This window comes from Microtus oregoni, unplaced genomic scaffold (genome assembly GCF_018167655.1).
Source record: "Microtus oregoni isolate MIOR12 unplaced genomic scaffold, Mior012 000035F_ref0000213, whole genome shotgun sequence".
Taxonomy (NCBI): domain Eukaryota; kingdom Metazoa; phylum Chordata; class Mammalia; order Rodentia; family Cricetidae; genus Microtus; species Microtus oregoni.
The window spans coordinates 5,009,993-5,028,539 of NW_024543094.1; the positions used below are offsets into that span (position 1 = coordinate 5,009,993).

The following is an 18,547-nucleotide window of genomic DNA, read 5'->3' on the forward strand; positions in this document are numbered from 1 at the left end:
GACCACTGCCTACTCTGACTCACTGTCTGAACAGTTCTCTATGTGTGCTCTATACTGACCACTGCCTACTCTGACTCACTGAACAGTTCTAAGATACTGATTAAGATCTCAAGTTATTTTCTAATTGCACTTACATGTTTATATATAGCTCTAGCTATATTTAAAAAGAAATGTTTATATATATAACACATTAAAATAAGTAACTCAAGAAAGAATTTTTTTCTTCAATTTCAATAGTAAATTTCATAGAAATTCTAAATATCATACCACCCCTGATGTGGGTACAGGAGAGCAGGCATACATTTGTTCACTTGCTCACTTGGTTGTCTGTCTAACACTCTGCTCAGACTTTCCATCTGTTTTATACTACACTCTAGGAAAGGAAAGAACCAAACTACAGAGCTGAAAATCTTGGGAAGATATTCTCTCAACTTGAAGGTTTAGTACCATGTGAGTTTCCTTATAGTTCTCTTCTAATTTGTTGAGTTGATCAAAGTCAACAGCACAGATATAAAAGATGAATATAGCTTAGCTTGGTAGAATCCATGTCAGGTTTTTTTTTTGTTTTGTTTTGTTTTGTTTTTTTGAGACAGGGTTTCTCTGTAGCTTTGGAGCCTGTCCTAGAACTAGTTCTTGTAGACCAGGTTGTCCTCGAACTCACAAAGATCTGCCTGCCTCTGCCTCCCGAGTGCTGGGATTAAAGGCGTACACCACCGCCCAGCTCCATGTCAGTTTTAAGGTAGCCATATTACATATGCATTAATTTAAATGGCCAATCTGTCCATTAAGCTTTACTTACACAGTCATTGTAAAGTATCCCATACTTAACAATCTCATGAATTTGAAAGTTTCACTGATAGAAGACAACTTAAACTTTCTTTTTGCCTATCTGTGTTTTCAACTTTGAGTAATAAACGCAACTATGATATTTAAGAAATGATCTCCTCAATGCCACTGACTCGAGAACTAAATATTTCACGTATGTATAAATTATACACTGTTGTAAATACATTAAAATTATTATTTTATATTTTACTCATAAAATAAGCATTGTCTTGTTCTAACATGATCTTTATAAACATCTTAATGGTTTATAATATTCTATCTACATAGTAAAACAAAAAAATTAATCTTAACTGACTTTGTTCTGACATCTTCATTCCACACACTTCTTTCCTCAGAAATATATTAAAAACTTTTACCTTTTTTTTCCATTGAGAAGCCAAATATCAACATCTCTAGTCTCTCTTCCTTAACTATCCCCAGAAAAGTAAATTTTAAAATGTTTAAAACATGACATGGGAAGAGTACTTTCTTTGTGGACAAATTAAATCCTTGAAAGCAATATAGTAACTATGATTATACTGTGGTTGAGGTCCTGGAGACATCAAGGTTAGAAATTTAAACACACACAGACTTTATCTCATATTCAAAGCATTCATCCAACTGTAAAAATGCACAAACCTGGATTTAAGTAGAATAGGCAGAGTTTTTAGATAGATCTGAAGCACTTCCTGAGACAAACACTGTTTCAGTTGGCTACACATATGAGTCTGAACAGAAGTAATGCTTAGTTGTTGGTAATGGTGTACTAATTCAACTCCTCTTTGGAGCACAGGATTAAAAATATAATTATACAATTTCCACTGAACAACTACATTGCCTTTCTGGATCAAATTGCAAATGTGATTTGCAATCTGTATGTTATGCAATCTGTCTTCTTGAAAGACAAAGTTCTGATAAGCTTCCAATGCATCCCATTTCCACAATAAGTCTTCAGACCCACTGCTGGGCAGGATCCCTTGAAATCTGTACGAAGGACTGGGCAAGCCAGAGGAAGGGCCAGCACCACACAAGGTGCCTTGCAGTGTCTCTTCTAACTTAGCCAGTTGGTCAGAATCCACAGTACAGATGTTACAAGCTGCTTTTTTAATTTTCTGTGAAATCTCTGCTCCTCCTAACTGATCCAGAAGAAGTTTGTTAAGGACATTCAGTATGTGTTGCTGAAAATTCTTCAGTGCTGGCAACTTAAAAGCATGGAGTAAAGGGATAATCACAGACTTAGGATCCATACAACAACAGATTCCGACACTGTGTACACCTGATAGGATCTGGACACAGGTGGTGCTCAGGGAAACCTGCTGCAGCAAGCGTAAGCACTGGTGAGCGCACACTGCAATGCAGCAGCACCGCTCGGGATACTGCACATCTCCCTCTGCAGTCTCTTCGAAGGGGCTTTTAGAAAGCTGGTTTTTAAAAGCTGAAACGAGGAGACCTGAGAGATCACGGTGGTGCTGCATGAAATGGGAATACTCACAGCGCCGGTGCCGTTTCCTCGTGCACATGGAATGATGAAGTTGCTCTGATTTTACCTTTTTGACAGTACTTATTATTTTCATTACACTGTTGATCAAGGTTTTCAAATGTTCGGCAGCCCCTGAGGGAACACCGTCCCTTGAAAGCAGCCATTCCATCTGAAGAACTGCTGTTTCAAACAGATTAAATCCTTGGTGCTGAATAAATTCTTGAACTAAATCCATGGCTTGACTGAAGTAAAAGGGATTTGAAGCTGCACTCTGAAGACAAGAGATAAGGAGCTGTAGAACTCCTTCCAGAAGCTCAGGGAGAAGAAGGGCTCTATGACGATACTTGGAAAATATAAAGCCCTCCTGGACCTCCTGTAGTGTTTTCTTTTGTCTTGGTGAGAAAGGGTCAGGCTGCTTTTCCAAGCAAGCTCTAATTTTTAAAGCTGCCCTAAGCAATTCAGTCAAGTTTTTTCTAAGACTTTCTGGCATTGCCTCTGCTGTGCTAACATCTACTGACATAAGATGCACCACAGTTCGAAAGAGCATCCGTTGAACCAAAGCCACTGGCTCTTCAGTCCAACCTGTAGAAACCACTTGTCTCTCCAAAGTGTCACTCTGGTTACAGCAGTCCCCAAAGCCTGCTAGAAACTCAGTCAGCGTGGGTACTACACTGGCTGCTAGAGAAGAATTATGATTCAAAGCAATGTCAAACTTACAGACTTTCTCCAATAGCGATAACAGAACATGACATAAGTCAAAGGGAGAGTTATTCATGTTACTGAGAATAGACAAGGCAGCTGGCTCACTTAATATGTCACCATTTGAATCCTGTCTCGGGATGATTTCTCTGGAGTTTTCCAAAGTCATGGTGTCAGAAAGGATCTGTTCTTTGGTTGCAGAGGGGACAAGTTTGGCGAGGAGGTGGTCTTCCTTAGGAGACTGCGTCAGGATCCGGGGTAGCACATGGGACCTCCTGTGCTTACTCACAACTGTACTTTTCTCATCTGAGTTGCCTTCAGAGTCAGAGGTGGAGAGCTGTGTCTTTCTTGCATCTCTTACAGAGTAGCGGTGGGTACTTTTACGCTGTCGTCTGCTTTTTTGAAAAAGGTTTACTTTTGCAGAGATTGAACCAGGAGGAGCACTTCCTTCTAAATATAATTTTCCCTGAGTTGATTTTTGCAAACTTGAGTTCTTTTCTTTGGTCAGGATTATATCAGATGACAACGGCAAGTTAAAATCTAATAAAATCAAGAAATACACTTAGAATATGTCAGTACCCAACAGGTGTGACTACAAAGCCTGACCAAGGGAGTAGTTACTTTTGTTTTGGACATTAAGATGGCCCATAGAAGTGATTCACTCCACCCTGACCAAAGATCAGAGAATTTAAGCATACTCCTGCTTGTTCATTTAAAATAAGAAGTTTGGCATAGGGAGTGACTGCCTACAGGATACTTGGTCTAGGGAATGTTCACTGTATATCCTGCCCAAGACATCAAATGTTTTACTCAGGAAATAATGGCTTGATGTCTCAAGTATTGAAGTAACTGTTCTGATTGTCTTTTGTGTCATGTTAAAGCAGTCTTTTGCCTTCTTTCCCCCCTTTTGTATTGGGGAATAAAAGTGTATGAAAAAAAAAGAATATGTCAGTACCCGTTAAGCTCAACATGTATGGGCAATGACTCTTACAACCCACATTATGAGTCTGGCCTGGTATAATTTTCCTGCAAGTCTGCTTTCCCTAGTTACATCTCTGGGTCACTTCCGCCCACACTTATCCTTCCTACTCTCTATACCAGGTGGTAATAGCTCAAGAGATACAACTTGATTTTGAGGACAGCAAAGAGAAAAATTAGGAAATTGGACATGAGTTGAACCTACTGCATTCTAATTTCTAAATATGAGCTTGAACTATCCAGCTGCTATGCTCACCACTTACAAACCTTTAGTGATGCTGTAATTAAGACATAGTGTTAGTCTGTGGCTTCTCAGAACTTCAATATTCACCCAAATGAACTCAAAAATCATATAGTATATATCAAGTATTCATCATGACTATGGTTAAAAGAGTTGTTCAAGCAAAGTATTTCTCTAGGGCCTTGTTCTCTGAACTAGCCAAATGTAGAGAGATCAGCAGTCCATCCTAAGTCCCCAGAGCTTGGGGCAGCATTCAATGGCCATTTCTTAGGGAAAGGATCTAATTAAATGAATCTTTCTCTTTGTAGCAATATGTGCTAAAATGCACAGAAAACAGAGTTGTAATTTAGGAGGACTAAATAAAAACCCATTAGTAGAATTTTGCACTTTACCTAGGAGAAGGAAAATAAAGCAAATGAGAACAAATGTTAAAAGAGACCAATTGCACAGAAATATAAAATGCCATCAATGAAGGCAACTTCCCTAAAATGGCAGTAATCAACTCTTAAGTGGTTAACAAACTTCTAATTCTGCAAACTCAAAAAAAGAGTAGTTAATGAATCAATAAATAATCAGGAAAATAATATTAGAAGTCTTTAAATATTTTCCTTAAAAGAGTTCTATGTCAAATATGTATTAAAATATAAACACAGCATTAAAATATAATACGGAAGACTATTTTTAACCCAGGAGATTCATAAAGTATTCCAGAAATGATCCAGGGGAAAACCGGTTTATCCTTCCACTGAAATTTAACGTACTTATAAATGCATATTTTTCAAAATAAGAAATTAAAATGTATTGATCTCATGTCATAATTCTACTTAGCCTAGAAACAAACTATGACTTCCAATTTATCCCTCAAAAGCAAAATTAGAAAAACTGAACTAAAGCAAATATTGCAGAAGTCACTTTTAGAGTACTGGTGATAGCCGTCCTTAAGCAATGGGCTTTAATTCCTTTCTTCAAACTCTTCACCACCCATTTTCCTAACGCTATGGCATATCTAGCAACTCCATTAGGTAAGTATTCTGCTTCTTCGGGTATTTGTAATTGTCATTTATGGACGTCTCTCAGAAGCACCATGGACTTTTATATTACTGGAAGAAGAAAAATTGTGCTTTCCTAATGAATTTTTCATACTAGGTATATAATAAATCACCACAATATCTACTACTCTGAAACTGCATTAACCAATCAGGAAGAGGTAGCTTTGCAAATAAACTTCTTTTCCCAAAGGGATATGACAATGCAAGCAATCTGTGAAGAGGGACATACCTGTTGCTTGCTGTTCCTGGACAGGTATCTTCCACACCAAGGGAAGGAGTGACAGAAGAAGTGTCAGGAGTTCTTCTCTACATGTCAGGGCCTGGGTCAGAAGCAAAAGAGTCTTTCATGTTCTAAGGGCCCAAGACACATTCACTCCTATTTATCTTGTATTCAACCGAACCAAAAACAATTTTTATCCTTAAAAACAATTACATTTGAAAAACTGAAGAGCAAATCATCCTATTTTAAGTCCAAGTCAAACTGTGGATACTTTTGAATTTATAAGATTTCCAACCACAGAAGAATGTAAGATTGTGTGATGGTATTTAGCACATCCTTGCTAACATTCCCACGAAGAGCTATTACTGCTATCATGCACATTGCAAGAATTCATCACCTATGAAAAAACAGACTTGTTAAGTAAAAATAAAAAACTAAAGCCTTTAAGTTAGTAAACTAACAAGGTTACTAGGAAAAAAGTAAGTCTTCGTGTAGTTAAATGTAAAACTTAGAAGACAATTTTAAAAAGAGAAAGCAACAATAATAACACATATAAAAAATTTATCAGTGAAGATAATTAAGTATACTGACTGAACACTCTATTCAAGTATTCTATTATATTAGTCTTTCTGAAGTAGACAGTCCATGTTGTTCCCTTTAATTGATCCATAAAATACATACACACAAACAGAACAACAGAAGGCATGTAGTATCAGTAAGTTTCCCAGTAAGAAACAGAACCCTAGTATGGAAATAGTATTCAGAAAAAAAAATAATCATCTGAAATGTTGAAGTAGGATTGCAACGAGACAGCTACTCCTGGGATACCTGGGACATGTGGTTGAGTATTTAATGAACAGTTAATCCAGGAGTTATTCCTTCTCACAACAATCTTTGAGGAGGGGATCAGGATGACATGAATAGATTTGCTGGGCAGAACTGTGGTAAATGGGAACAGCCAATGTTAGCAGCAAGATCACATGGCCCATATATGAGATGATGACTAAGTAACTTGACAACAAATAAACACAGAGACATATGAGAAACTATATGGTAGAACTGAACTGACTCACAGTTCATTTTCAATGATGCACAAAGAAGAAAAAGACTCCTCACAGGTCTCTCGTTTAAGTAACGAGGTGGCTAATAATATTTCCACAAAGAGAGAAAAGTCTAAGAGGGGTAATAGGTTAGAGTAAAGACAGACTGCCTTAATTTTTTAAAATTATATTTAGTGTGCATGTGCTATTAGGCTGAGCAGTGAATTACCTGATGAGACATTTCATTAACCCAGATTCATTTTTTTAGACATATGCAATTTGAGATGCTGGGAAGATGTCTAAATGGAGACCACTTTTAATAGACAGATAATATACAGACTGGGAACTTAAGATATAAAAGTCATCTGGGTGGATACCTAGGACATATGTAAGGTTTTCCGGAGAGCAAGCAGAACAATGAGAAAGAACTGATAACACTGGTATTCAGAGCTCCAAAAGTCTTTAAGGTGGGCAGTGCTGAAGTAAGTCTGTTGAGCAGATTGACAGACAATTGCAGAGAGAGGCAGAACCAGAGAAACCACAGATGAGAACAGTGAAAGAAAAGGCATTAAACAGGATGAAAGCCGTCATTTCTGAACTATATAAAATGATGGCTGAAAAGCCTTTAGCAACTGAAGGGTGCTGGTAACATTCACAATCACAGCTTTAGTGGAGTGATAATGGAATGAACAGAAAGTCCCTGTTACAGCAGGCTGAAGAGTCAAGGGAATTAAAGATTCCCAGTCTCAAATAAAGTAAAAACTTGTTAGCTCATTAACCTTTTGAGTCCTCCTAATGTGAGTCTTTAGTGAATTCTAATGGAACAGGCACACTGTCCTGGTGAGTCCTTGCTCTATAGCAGTACACTGACAAATCTCACCATTATGTGAACAGACATTCCTGCCTTCACATGATCTGGAACATCCCTAATACCATCCTACCATGTAAGGCCTAGCTCCAGCAATATCTGCTCTGTGAGGCTCACTACCCACTTCTTCCTGAGAAACTTCTCTAACCCCTCAGGATTTTAATGCCTGTTGTCCCCAGTTCACTATGCAGACTTATAGACAAGCTCTTGAAAGGATGAGACGAGAGCAAGTACAGATCTTTGGGGTTTGACCCTGCTATGCTAAAACAGCAGTCCTAGGTGGGGAGGAGGAATACATTGGCAGCTTAATGCAACAACTCTTCACTTAATACTCAATTGCTCTAACACAACTCGTTATCGAGGAAACGCTCCCTAACAATATCAACAACAATTTTGTTGTTGTATGTGTTTGCGTGTGTGCACGCCATAATGTTTGTGTGCATGTTTCTCTCCTTCCACCCCAGAACATGAGTTCTAGGGGTCAAATCCAGCACACTAGGCTTCTATAGCAATTACCTTTACCCACTGAGCCATCTCAGTGGCCCTGATTCTATTACTATTTATTTATTTATAGTTTTTCAAGGCAGGGTTTATCTGTGTAACAACCCTAGCTGTCCTAGAACTAGCTCTGAAGACCAGGCTAGCCTCAAATTCACAGAGGTATGCCTGTCTCTGCCACCTGAGTGCTGGATTGAAGGTTGTGCCACCACCACCCAGCTCTATTACTTTTAAAGTACCATATATTCCTATTTTTTTAATCCTTTCTGGTTTTCAGAGAAACTTCACATGTAATTCTGTCTTTGAGACCCATAAATAATTTTTTTATTTGTAGGCACTCTGGAAAAGTAGGGCTTAGTTATTTCAAATAAATCCCTCTAGTTTTATCTCCCCAAATCTAAAGTATGCATAATAGTTACAGTACCTAGAAATGAGGTTGTTCCCTCATGTCAGATCCACACACACTACATCAAGCAATACAGGCCATGTACAGAACCATTCTCTGGTTTTCTAGTGACCTGACATTTAGAAATGAAACTACATCGTACCTTCCCTTGATACTTACTGTTTTGTCTTCATTTCTAAAAGAGAAAAAGGCTAGATCATGCCTTTTAATTTTCCCCTACAAGCCGGGCGATGGTGGCGCACACCTTTAAGCCCAGCACTCGGGAGGCAGAGGCAGGCGGATTTCTGGGAGTTCGAGACCAGCCTGGTCTACAGAGCTAGTTCCAGGACAGGCTCCAAAGCCACAGAGAAACCCTGTCTCGAAAAACCAAAAAAAAAAAAAAAAAAAACCCTACAATAATAAATAATGAAATCATTCTCACTGAAGTGTCACTTTCTCTGCTCAGTTCAAGAAACACGTTACAAGTGCTTGGCAAATACCAGGCACAGTTCTTTTTATGCTAGGCATCCAGGAGTGGTAGTGACTGGAGGAAAAGGAAAAACTAGTGAGTCAGGGAAAGGCTGAGATCCCAGCCCAGACACATTTCTAGGAGGCTCAAAGGTAGGCATCAGTGGGGACCTGGTCATGGACTGTTTGACATATCAAGGAACATGGACTATAGCTAGAAAGTAATTCAGAGTTACTGAAGTTACCAATGGTATTACAAATGAATGTCTTTGCATACTAACTAAATTTAATTTTACAAATGTAAAAACATATGATACCAGCATGTGAACACACTGCTAGTCTTCATTTCTTCTCTAAGAATTTATTCTATTGTATGGTATGATACATCTAAAAAAGTTTCTTCATTGGGACTATCTAATCTTTTTTCCATCCCAACTGAATAGATACAGAGCTAAAGAAAACATGTAAGTCTGTACTGTTTTTTTTAAGCTTTGCTAAAAACATTTCCTATTGATTGTTTTTATTTCTGTACACATCGCTTTGAGTATAGTATTTTTTTTTGAGACAGTGTTTCACTGCAGCTATTGAGCCTGTCCTGGAACTAGCTCTTATAGATCAGGCTGGCCTCAGACTCACAGATATCTGCCTGCCTCTGCCTCCCAAGTGCTGGGATTAAAGGCATGCACCACCACTGCCTGGCTTTCACATCACTTTGAAAAACAGTACTTTTACTTCTCCATTTATATATCATTATGTTTTGTTTGCTATTTGCTTTATACAGGGCTTTACTATGGCAGCCCAGACTGATTTCAAACTTGAACTCACAATGATCCTTCTATATTTGTATTCCATGTGCTAGAATTATAGGTATGTGCTATCACCCTCAAAACTGTCATTACACTTTAAAATTCCACTTAACTAATGCATTTCATTAAAAGCAAGGTATTGCCAGGCATAAATACACATGCCTTTAATGCCAAGACTTGGAAGGTAGAGGCAGGAGAATCTCTGAATTCAAGGCCAGCCTAGACTATATAGCAAGTTCCAGGACAGCTAGGACTAACTACATAGAGACACCTGTCTCAAAAGAAAAAAAAACCTCAGTAAGAGTACAGAAAAGTCTGTCTCAAAATCAGTTTTATATATAATGGCTTTAGTAATATAGAGGTAATTCCACTAAGATTCATATGAAACCCACATTCCAAAGAAAGTTATACTTTTAAGAAAACTATGAGAGGAGAGAGAAAAGAGTAAAGGAATATGGGGGAATATATTCAACATACAATATATACTTGTATGAAAAAAATTTTAGAGGATGGAAATACTACCAGCTTCACCTAAAAGTGTGAAGGAAGGCAAAAAATGAAGAAGTCTCTGTTCCCCAACCCTAGTTAAAAAAAAAAATCAATCTGTTCTTAGTGCATGAAGCCAAGAGTCCTGGAGACCAAGAATTAATGAACTATTCATGTAGAATAAAAATATTTCACGCCCTCAGAATGGGTGGAAACCTACAAACCCAATCAGGCCCTACCGTGTGTGTGTGTGTGTGTGTGTGCGTGTGTGTGTGTGTGAGAGAGAGAGAGAGAGAGAGAGAGAGAAACAAAAACTTAAATTTGTCAGAAGTGGTGGCGCACGCCTTTAATCCCAGCACTCGGGAAGCAGAGGCAAGCAGATCTCTGTGAGTTCAAGGCCAGCCTGGTCTACAAGAGCTAGTTCCAGGACAGGAACCAAAAGCTACGGAGAAACCTTGTCTCGAAAAATAAAAAAAAAAAAAAAAAAAAAAAAAAGAAGCAGCTCTCTGCCATTTAAAAAGAATAACTTATTTAATAGATTAAAATGATTACATGTAATAAATCATTAACAAATGGGGTTTATCACAGAAATCTAAACTTAGTGCAACATTTAAAAACCATCTGTGTACTTCACCCACACTAAAGTATTTTTACAGAAATGACAAACTGAGTAAAATTTATATGGAAATCCGAAGGACACAGAATAGACATTGCTGATGAACTAGAATAAAATTGGAAAACTCGCTGGGCAGTGGTGGGGCACACCTTTAATCCCAGCACTCGGGAGGCAGAGGCAGGCAGATCTCTGTGAGTTCGAGGCCAGCCTGGTCTATAAGAGCTAGTTTCAGGACAGGTACCAAAAACTACAAGAGAAACCCTGTCTTGAAAAATCTAAAAAAAAAAAAAAAAAAAAAAAATTGAAAAACTCATATGACCTGATTTCTGAATTTACTTTTTAAGAAAACATTTATTTATTTACTGATTGATTGATTTACTGAATTTATTTGGGGGGGGGTGATACTTGTGCTATGATGCATGTGTGGAGATCAGAGGATACCTTGCAGGAGCCAGTTCTCTTCTTCCACCATGTGTGTTCTAAGGATTAAATTCAGGCCATTAGGCTCAGGCTTGGTGGCAAGGGCCTTGACCCAGAAAGCCATCTTGCTGGCCCTCTAGATTTACTTTTATTTAAAAACCACAGTAATCAAGTCAGTGCAGTGTTGGTGAAAGAACAAATAACAGACTGGTGTACAGAACAGAAAGTCCAGATAGAAACCACTAAGTATACAGTTAATTTGGAAAGGACTGACACTTCTGTGTTCTCCCAGTCCATGAACAAAGTATAAATCGGTTTATTTGGGTATTCTCTGCAGTGTTATACTTTCAATAACATCACCAGTGTTTTCATTTAGGAAAGAAGAGGCTCTGGAAAAAAAAAATGATGCCATAACATTTGGTATGTGCAAAAGAGAAGAATAAGAACCATAATGCCTACCTCACACTCTATGCAAATAGTAATTTTAACTGGATCACAGATCTAAGGTTAAAAACAAGACTAACAGGTTAGGAAGGCCGAGAATATTGCTCACTTATCTTGTACTCATGAGACTCTGGCTTCGATTCCCAACACTACAACAAAATTAAATAAATACATGAATAAAAATAGCTTTAAAAGTAGAATATCTTAGAACTTTAGGGTTGCAAGACACAATTTTTTAGAACAGAAAATACCACTGTAAAAGAGAAAACTCTATTTTTCTGAAGACACTGTTAAGGGTGGTGGTATAGGTGTTTGCTTAACATTCAAGAGGCCTTGAGTTTGATCCCTAACATTTAAAAACAACAAGAAAACACTTAAGAAATGAAAAGGTAGCCAGGTGCAGTGGCACATACCTAAATCTAGAACTGGGTAGGCCAAGGAAGGAAGACGAAGAATTAGAGGCAGGCATGGACTGCCTATTGAAACCCTATCTTGAAAACATAAAAAGAAGGAAACACAAGAAGAGAAAAAAGGGAAGCAGGGGGAGCAGAGGGGAGGCGCCTGTTACAAAGAAAATACGTGCATGCTAACAAAGACTTCTATCTCTAATACATGAAGAACTGGATAGATGACAAAGAAAAAATTAGACTTTCAAAATGGAACAAACTAGACATTCACAAAAGAAGATACAATAGTCCCCCTTCCCCAAAGTTTCACTTTCTGTGGTTTTAGTTATCGACAGTCACTACAGTGTAAAAAAAAAAAAAAATCAAGAAATAACTCATAAAATGTAAATGACTTTTATTAAAGTACATAATTGCTCTATTTTATCAATTATTGCTTATCTTTTACTGTGTTCAACTTATAAATTACACCTCACCACATATATTTATATACAGGATAGGAAAATACACATAGTTTAGTACTACATACTGCATCCAGTATCAGCACATATCTCTTGCAGAAAAGGAGTGATCATTATGTGTGTGTATATACATATATAGTCATTTCATATATATATATTACATGTCACTATATATTATAGTATATGTATGTTATATAAACATATAACACACACACACACACACATATATATGGTCAATAAGTACATTAAAAAGTTCCCAGTATCCTTAGTTGCCAGGAATGTAATCAGATACTTCTTCATGCTCACTTATAAATGGCTAAATATAGTTGTTCTATGTATAGAACAACTAAAATTCTCATATATATTTAATGAAATTTAAAAAAATGGTTCAACCACTGAAAAATGGTTCTTACAACATTACACATATAACTATCCTTTCACCAGTAATTTGCATGCCCAATGAAAATTGTAAACACAACCACAGAAAGACTTATAAGAATGCCCATAGCATTTTTATTCATAATAACCAAATGCATTTAGTCGAAATGATTAAGCAATAAGTGACTGGTTAAGCTGTGATACACACATACAACAAAGCACTAATAACAAACATGACTGGCTGACTGATGCACAGAACAGATACAACAATCTCAGAGTCACAAGAGGGAAAACTATGTGATCACTGATGCAAAGTTCTAGAAAATCAGAATTATACCTAGATGCCAGTAATCAACACATCAGTTCGTGGGCAACTGACAGAGACTATCTGCAAAGGGCATGATGAAACACTGAGTGTGATGGTGGTTGCATGAAGATATAAATACTTGTTAAAATGTATCCAACTACATATTTTACATATGCACACTTACTTTGTTAATTCTCTCTCAATAGAGTCCTCATAATTCTTTTTTTTTTTTTTTTTTTTTTTTGGTTTTTCGAGACAGGGTTTCTCTGTGGTTTTGGAGCCTGTCCTGAAACTAGCTCTTGTAGACCAGGCTTGTCTCGAACTCACAGAGATCCGCCTGCCTCTGCCTCCCAAGTGTTGGGATTAAAGGCGTGCGCCACCACTGCCCAGCTTCTCATAATTCTTTATATTAGATATTGGTAAAACAAAAAGGGTCCACAGTGGATGAAGAAGGACATAAATCACCACATCCCCCAAATACTCAAGAAATGCCCCTACTTCATATAAAAGCTACAGTCCACTCTGTAATATGCATTTTTGTGTCTATTCTGATTCCATCTTTAAAGAGAGTGTTTTGTTCAATTAATTTCCCTTAAAGACTCAAATCATCATTCTCCACTAACCAAAATAACCAAATATAGATAAACTCTATTTTTAAAATGGCTATTTGTCTGCACTCCAAAGACAACATCTACTTCCCTACTGTCAATGTTATAAATATTCCAAAGAGTGACTAGGGAGAAAGAAAGGATAAAAAATTACTGCATAGGAAAAACATTATTGCAATTAAAGCTCAAGTATTTTTAGTCATTTAGATACATATTAAACACTGTTTCACAAAGGGACCAACAGACTTATATACAGCATAATTTGATAAGAGTTTAGCCTTAAAAATAACATATAATGGGCAATGGTGGTACACATCTTTAATACCAGCACTCCGGAGGCAGAGGTAGGTGAATCTCTGAGTTCAAGGCCATCCTGATCTACAGAGTGAGTTCCAGGACAGCCAGTGTTACACAGAGAATCCCTGTCTCAAAAAAAAGTCCCAAACAACAACAAAAAGATATAACTTGAAAAGAATCACTAAAAAAGTATGCATATGGTCAATGAGCATATAAGAAAAGGTGCTCAGCACCTTTGGTTGTCAGTTAAATACAAACAAAACTATGAAGCTGGAGAGATGGCTCAGTAGTTAGAAGCACTAGCTACTCTTCCAGAATACCCGGGTTCGATACCCAGCCCCATATAGCTGCTCACAACCATCTGTCACTATAGTGACAGCTGATCTGATGCCCTCTCTGGCCTCTGTGGGTGCACAGACATGCATGTAGGTAAAACATCCATACACACAAAATAAAATAATTTAAACAACTATAAGTTACCATTTCAAATTCATTTAGAATATTTAATGCTAAAGCCTGGCAAAACATTACTTGAAAAACTATATATGACTTGGATGATTTTAGACATTTTAATAATACATTAAAGGATATTTCATGGATTATAGGGAAAAAACAGCAGCCACAAAAAGCAGATTAGTGGTAGCTTAGGGCTAGGAGGAGGGTGGAAGAGGATGGCTAGATTACAGGTTTCCTTTTGAGATAATGAGGGTATTCTAAAATTGGCTATCGTGATGGTGCACATATTTCTGAGTGTCCTAACCACAACTGGATTTTGCATATCAAATAAAGATTATAATATATGAACTAAATCTCCATAACAGAGTTAGTTGAAAAGCTAGAGATTTTGATTAGGATTATATTGGAAGGTATAGGTCAATCTGGAGAAAATATGTACCTTTACAGTGCTGATTCTTTGAACACAGGAAAATTTAATCATTTTCTACTTAATTATATATCCTTTAGGTTCTTATAATAATGTTTTATAGAATTATAAGCAGAAGTGTTATATATATTTTATTAGATTTTAGGTAAGTGCATTATATTTATGGTGCTTTTTATATAGTATCTTTAAAAAGAAAAGTTGGATGTGATGTTACATACCTATACTCTTAGTACCCAGGAAGCTGAGGCAGGAGGATTAACAGTTCTATAGAATGAGTTCGAACCCATCGAGGATAACAAAGCAAAACCTTGTTTCCAATAACATGAGGGTGATAAGGGAAGAAGGAAAAGAAGCGTATGAGCAGAAAGAGAAAAAAAGTATAATTTAAAAAACTGAATGTATACAAGCTAAAAGATTATTTCACTCTACAATTTGCATGTTCCCTAAATATAACTCATATTAAACTTTTAAAACTGCATTCTGATCTTTACTGAAAGCATAAACTCTTTTTTCTGAACTATAATCCTATGTTTCTACTAATAAGCAGGATAATCTCATGCCATTAGAGTCAAAAGCTGTGGTGATTCATTATTAAGAAAATATTTCTTACATTCTACAAGATTAGAACTTTTGCTGAGCCTCACAACCAGAGTAAATAATACACCTTGAGGTCACCTAAGACTTAACACTGGGTCAGGACATATAAACGGAGACTACTTTTTGGTTTCCCGGCCACCAAGACCTGAATAATCACACAGAAACTATATTAAATTACAACACTGCTCAGGATTCTTATTAACTAACTCTTAAATTAACCCATTTCTATTATTCTGTTGCCATGAGGTTGTGGTCTACCAGTAAGGTTCCAGCATCTGCCTCCTTTGGTGTCTTTTGGCATCTCTTTGACTCCACCTACTCTCTCTATGTATTTCTGTTAGGATTTCCCACCTAGCTTTATTTTGACCTGCCATAGGCCAAAGCAGATTCTTTATTAACCAATGGTAATAAAACGTATTCACAGTATACAGAGGGGAATCCTATATCAAGGACATAGTGGTGCATGTCTTTATCCCAGCACTTGGGAAGCAGAGGCAGGTAAGTCTTGGCAAGTTCAAGAACAGCTTGCTCTATACAGTAAGTTCCTGAACAGTCACAGCTACACAGGGAGACCCTGTCTCAAAAACACCAAAAAAGACTTAAAATTGCTATTCTACTGTATACTCATACAGTTTACCTGCCTTTAAGAGAATAATTTAACAATCAACTTTACTTGCTGTGGATTTCCCATGTAATCAACTTTTATAACCTAAACTAATGCATAACTGTAACCCTAAATTGTGCACTTTTCCAAGAATGTTCTAATAATCATTTGCTGAAAGCAGAAAAATAGAGGTTGAAAGCAATCTTATAAAATGGATAGATATCCAGTTTCTCAGAAAATTGGAATCAATATACCTCAAGATCCTGCTATATCACTCTTGGGCATATACCCAAAGTATGCTCCATCATACCACAAGGACACTTCCTTAACTATGTTCATAGCAGCTTTATTTGTAATAGCCAGAAACTGGAAACAACCCAGATAAAGAAAATGTGGTACATTGACACAATGAAGTATTAGTAAACTGTTAAAAAAATTACATCATGAAATTTGTAGGCAAATGGTTAGAACTGGAAAAAAAAATCATCCTGAGTGAGGTAACCCAGACCCAGAAAGACAAACATGGTAGGGACTCACTCATAAGTGAATTTAGCTGTAAAGGAAAGGATAACTTCACTACAATCCACAGACCCGGGGAGGCTAGCTAACAAGGAGAGCTCAAGGCAGGGATACTGTCTGTTATCTGGGTCAGTTGAGGTTAACTGGACTCTATACCTGATCCCTTGTAAAACTCTGCTAAAGATTTCTGTAAAGTATCTCTCACTCTTTCCCCATGTGATACCTTCTGTGCTGTTCAATAAAGACAGAACAAAACCCTTTGTCAGGGATAGTCACACAGAGTTATACACAGATACAGGGACAGATTTATAGGGCAAACTTTAAGCATCATAGATTCAGACTTATGCAGTAGAAAGAGAGGAGATGAAAGATGTAGGGAGCATGAAGTAGAGAATTCAAATATGGCCTTGATTTTGGTTAAATGACACCAAGGGGAGTGCTAGTATTTCTTTCTTTATATAATAACAATATATTATTGGTGACTTGGAGATTATTTCTGAAGTATTCAAACCAACTGCAAAAGGCATATATATGAAACTTCTTTAGAAAAAAGGTCACTTTTTAAAATTCTAAGATTTTTTCAGACAGTTTAAAAAGTATCCAAATGTAGCGAGCTGCGTGGTATCACACCTGATGGAGATGTATAATCAACTCCTGAGATGGCTAAGGCCTGATCACGCAATGATTATCAGCTGCCTGCATATGCGTGAACCTATGGGCAGTGCCCACCTGGCAGTTCGGGGTTGGCAGCCCATGCCTACTTAAGGGCTGGGAGAGGTTTGCCCGGAGAGAGAAGAGAGGGAAAAAGAGAGAGAGGAAGGAAAGACGAGAAAGATTGCTGTGAATAATGTCCTGAATAAAACTGCAGTGAGAAGAGTTCCGGGTGTCGCATCATCCTTGCGGGTCGAGGGTGGCCGTGACATCCAAATAAATAATATTTCCACTTATGGGGCTAAATTTTATGTTGGAATAATGTGAAAAATAGTGTTTGGTCTGAAGCATCACCCCAGCTTCCTAACACCCCTTTATACAAAAAGTCTGGATTGTTTTGCCTGGGGGCTTCACCCCTGGCTCCTGGCATAATACGCCCCCCCAGGGAGGGTCATGACAGCCTGCCAAACAGTAACCCCTCCCCAGGGAAGGTCAAGACCACTCCCACAGGCTATTTAGACTGCCCCCCCCCCTCAGAGAATGAACATGTGGTCTCTGGGTTTTGCATGATCTCCCCTATTCTCTCTTCCTCTCTCCATGCTTTCCCAGGACCACCAGGGAGCATTCCATTAATCTTTTAATTCGGTTTAATTTGGTCTTTATTGGAATTATTTGTGTCGGCAGAGAGGCTCATCTTAAGAAATACCTAACAGATAGGACTTTAACTCAAAGAGATTCTCAGAAAGTATAGAATCTACAAGTTACTAACTGATGACCAGGACTAACAGACTGATTAACAATTGTATAACATTACCTGGTCAATGATAGAATTTAGCTTGGTAAGTAACAGAAATCCTCGACCATGGACAAGGTACTGTCCAAGTGTTGCCATGTGTGTCTCCTCTTCTTCTTCCCTGGCCTCCACTCTCTGGACCACTGCATTGCAGAGCTGGTTGACATCGATCAGAAATTCACGTGCCAATGAGTTACTGTCAGTACTCATGACAGAGCTATACAATGAAAAGAATATAAAAGTTTTTAAATGAATATAAATTTACCTTTAAATGTATGTGATTTGTAGAGTGACTTAAGATTGTTATATATCAATCCCTAGCTCTCTATTATTCTCAGGCACAGTTCTGACCTCATTAGGTAAAGCCTACATGGCAGTACTAGTCCAGGGTTTGAAACCTTGGCACAGATAGGCAGGCATGAGTGACACCACTTGAGAGAAGACACAGGTGAACAGTGATAGTTAAGGGAGGTTCTGACTTTCTCTCTTATATAGACTAAACAATTACTTTGCATATTTAAA

At 37.5% G+C, this 18,547-nt stretch overlaps 1 protein-coding gene across 2 annotated transcripts in view; it reads right to left on the bottom strand.

Moving 5' to 3' along the window:
- Lyst (lysosomal trafficking regulator) overlaps positions 1 to 18,547 on the bottom strand; it is a 153,167-nt gene that overhangs the window by 115,495 nt on the left and 19,125 nt on the right. For both annotated transcript variants that reach the window (XM_041630875.1, XM_041630874.1), the window contains 3 exons: positions 18,047 to 18,242; positions 5,502 to 5,592; positions 1,465 to 3,544 (listed from right to left, as the gene is read on the bottom strand). In XM_041630875.1, coding sequence (XP_041486809.1) covers positions 1,465 to 3,544; positions 5,502 to 5,592; positions 18,047 to 18,235 — 2,360 coding nt within the window. In that variant the 5' untranslated portion in view covers positions 18,236 to 18,242. The remainder of the gene's footprint in view (positions 1 to 1,464; positions 3,545 to 5,501; positions 5,593 to 18,046; positions 18,243 to 18,547) is intronic.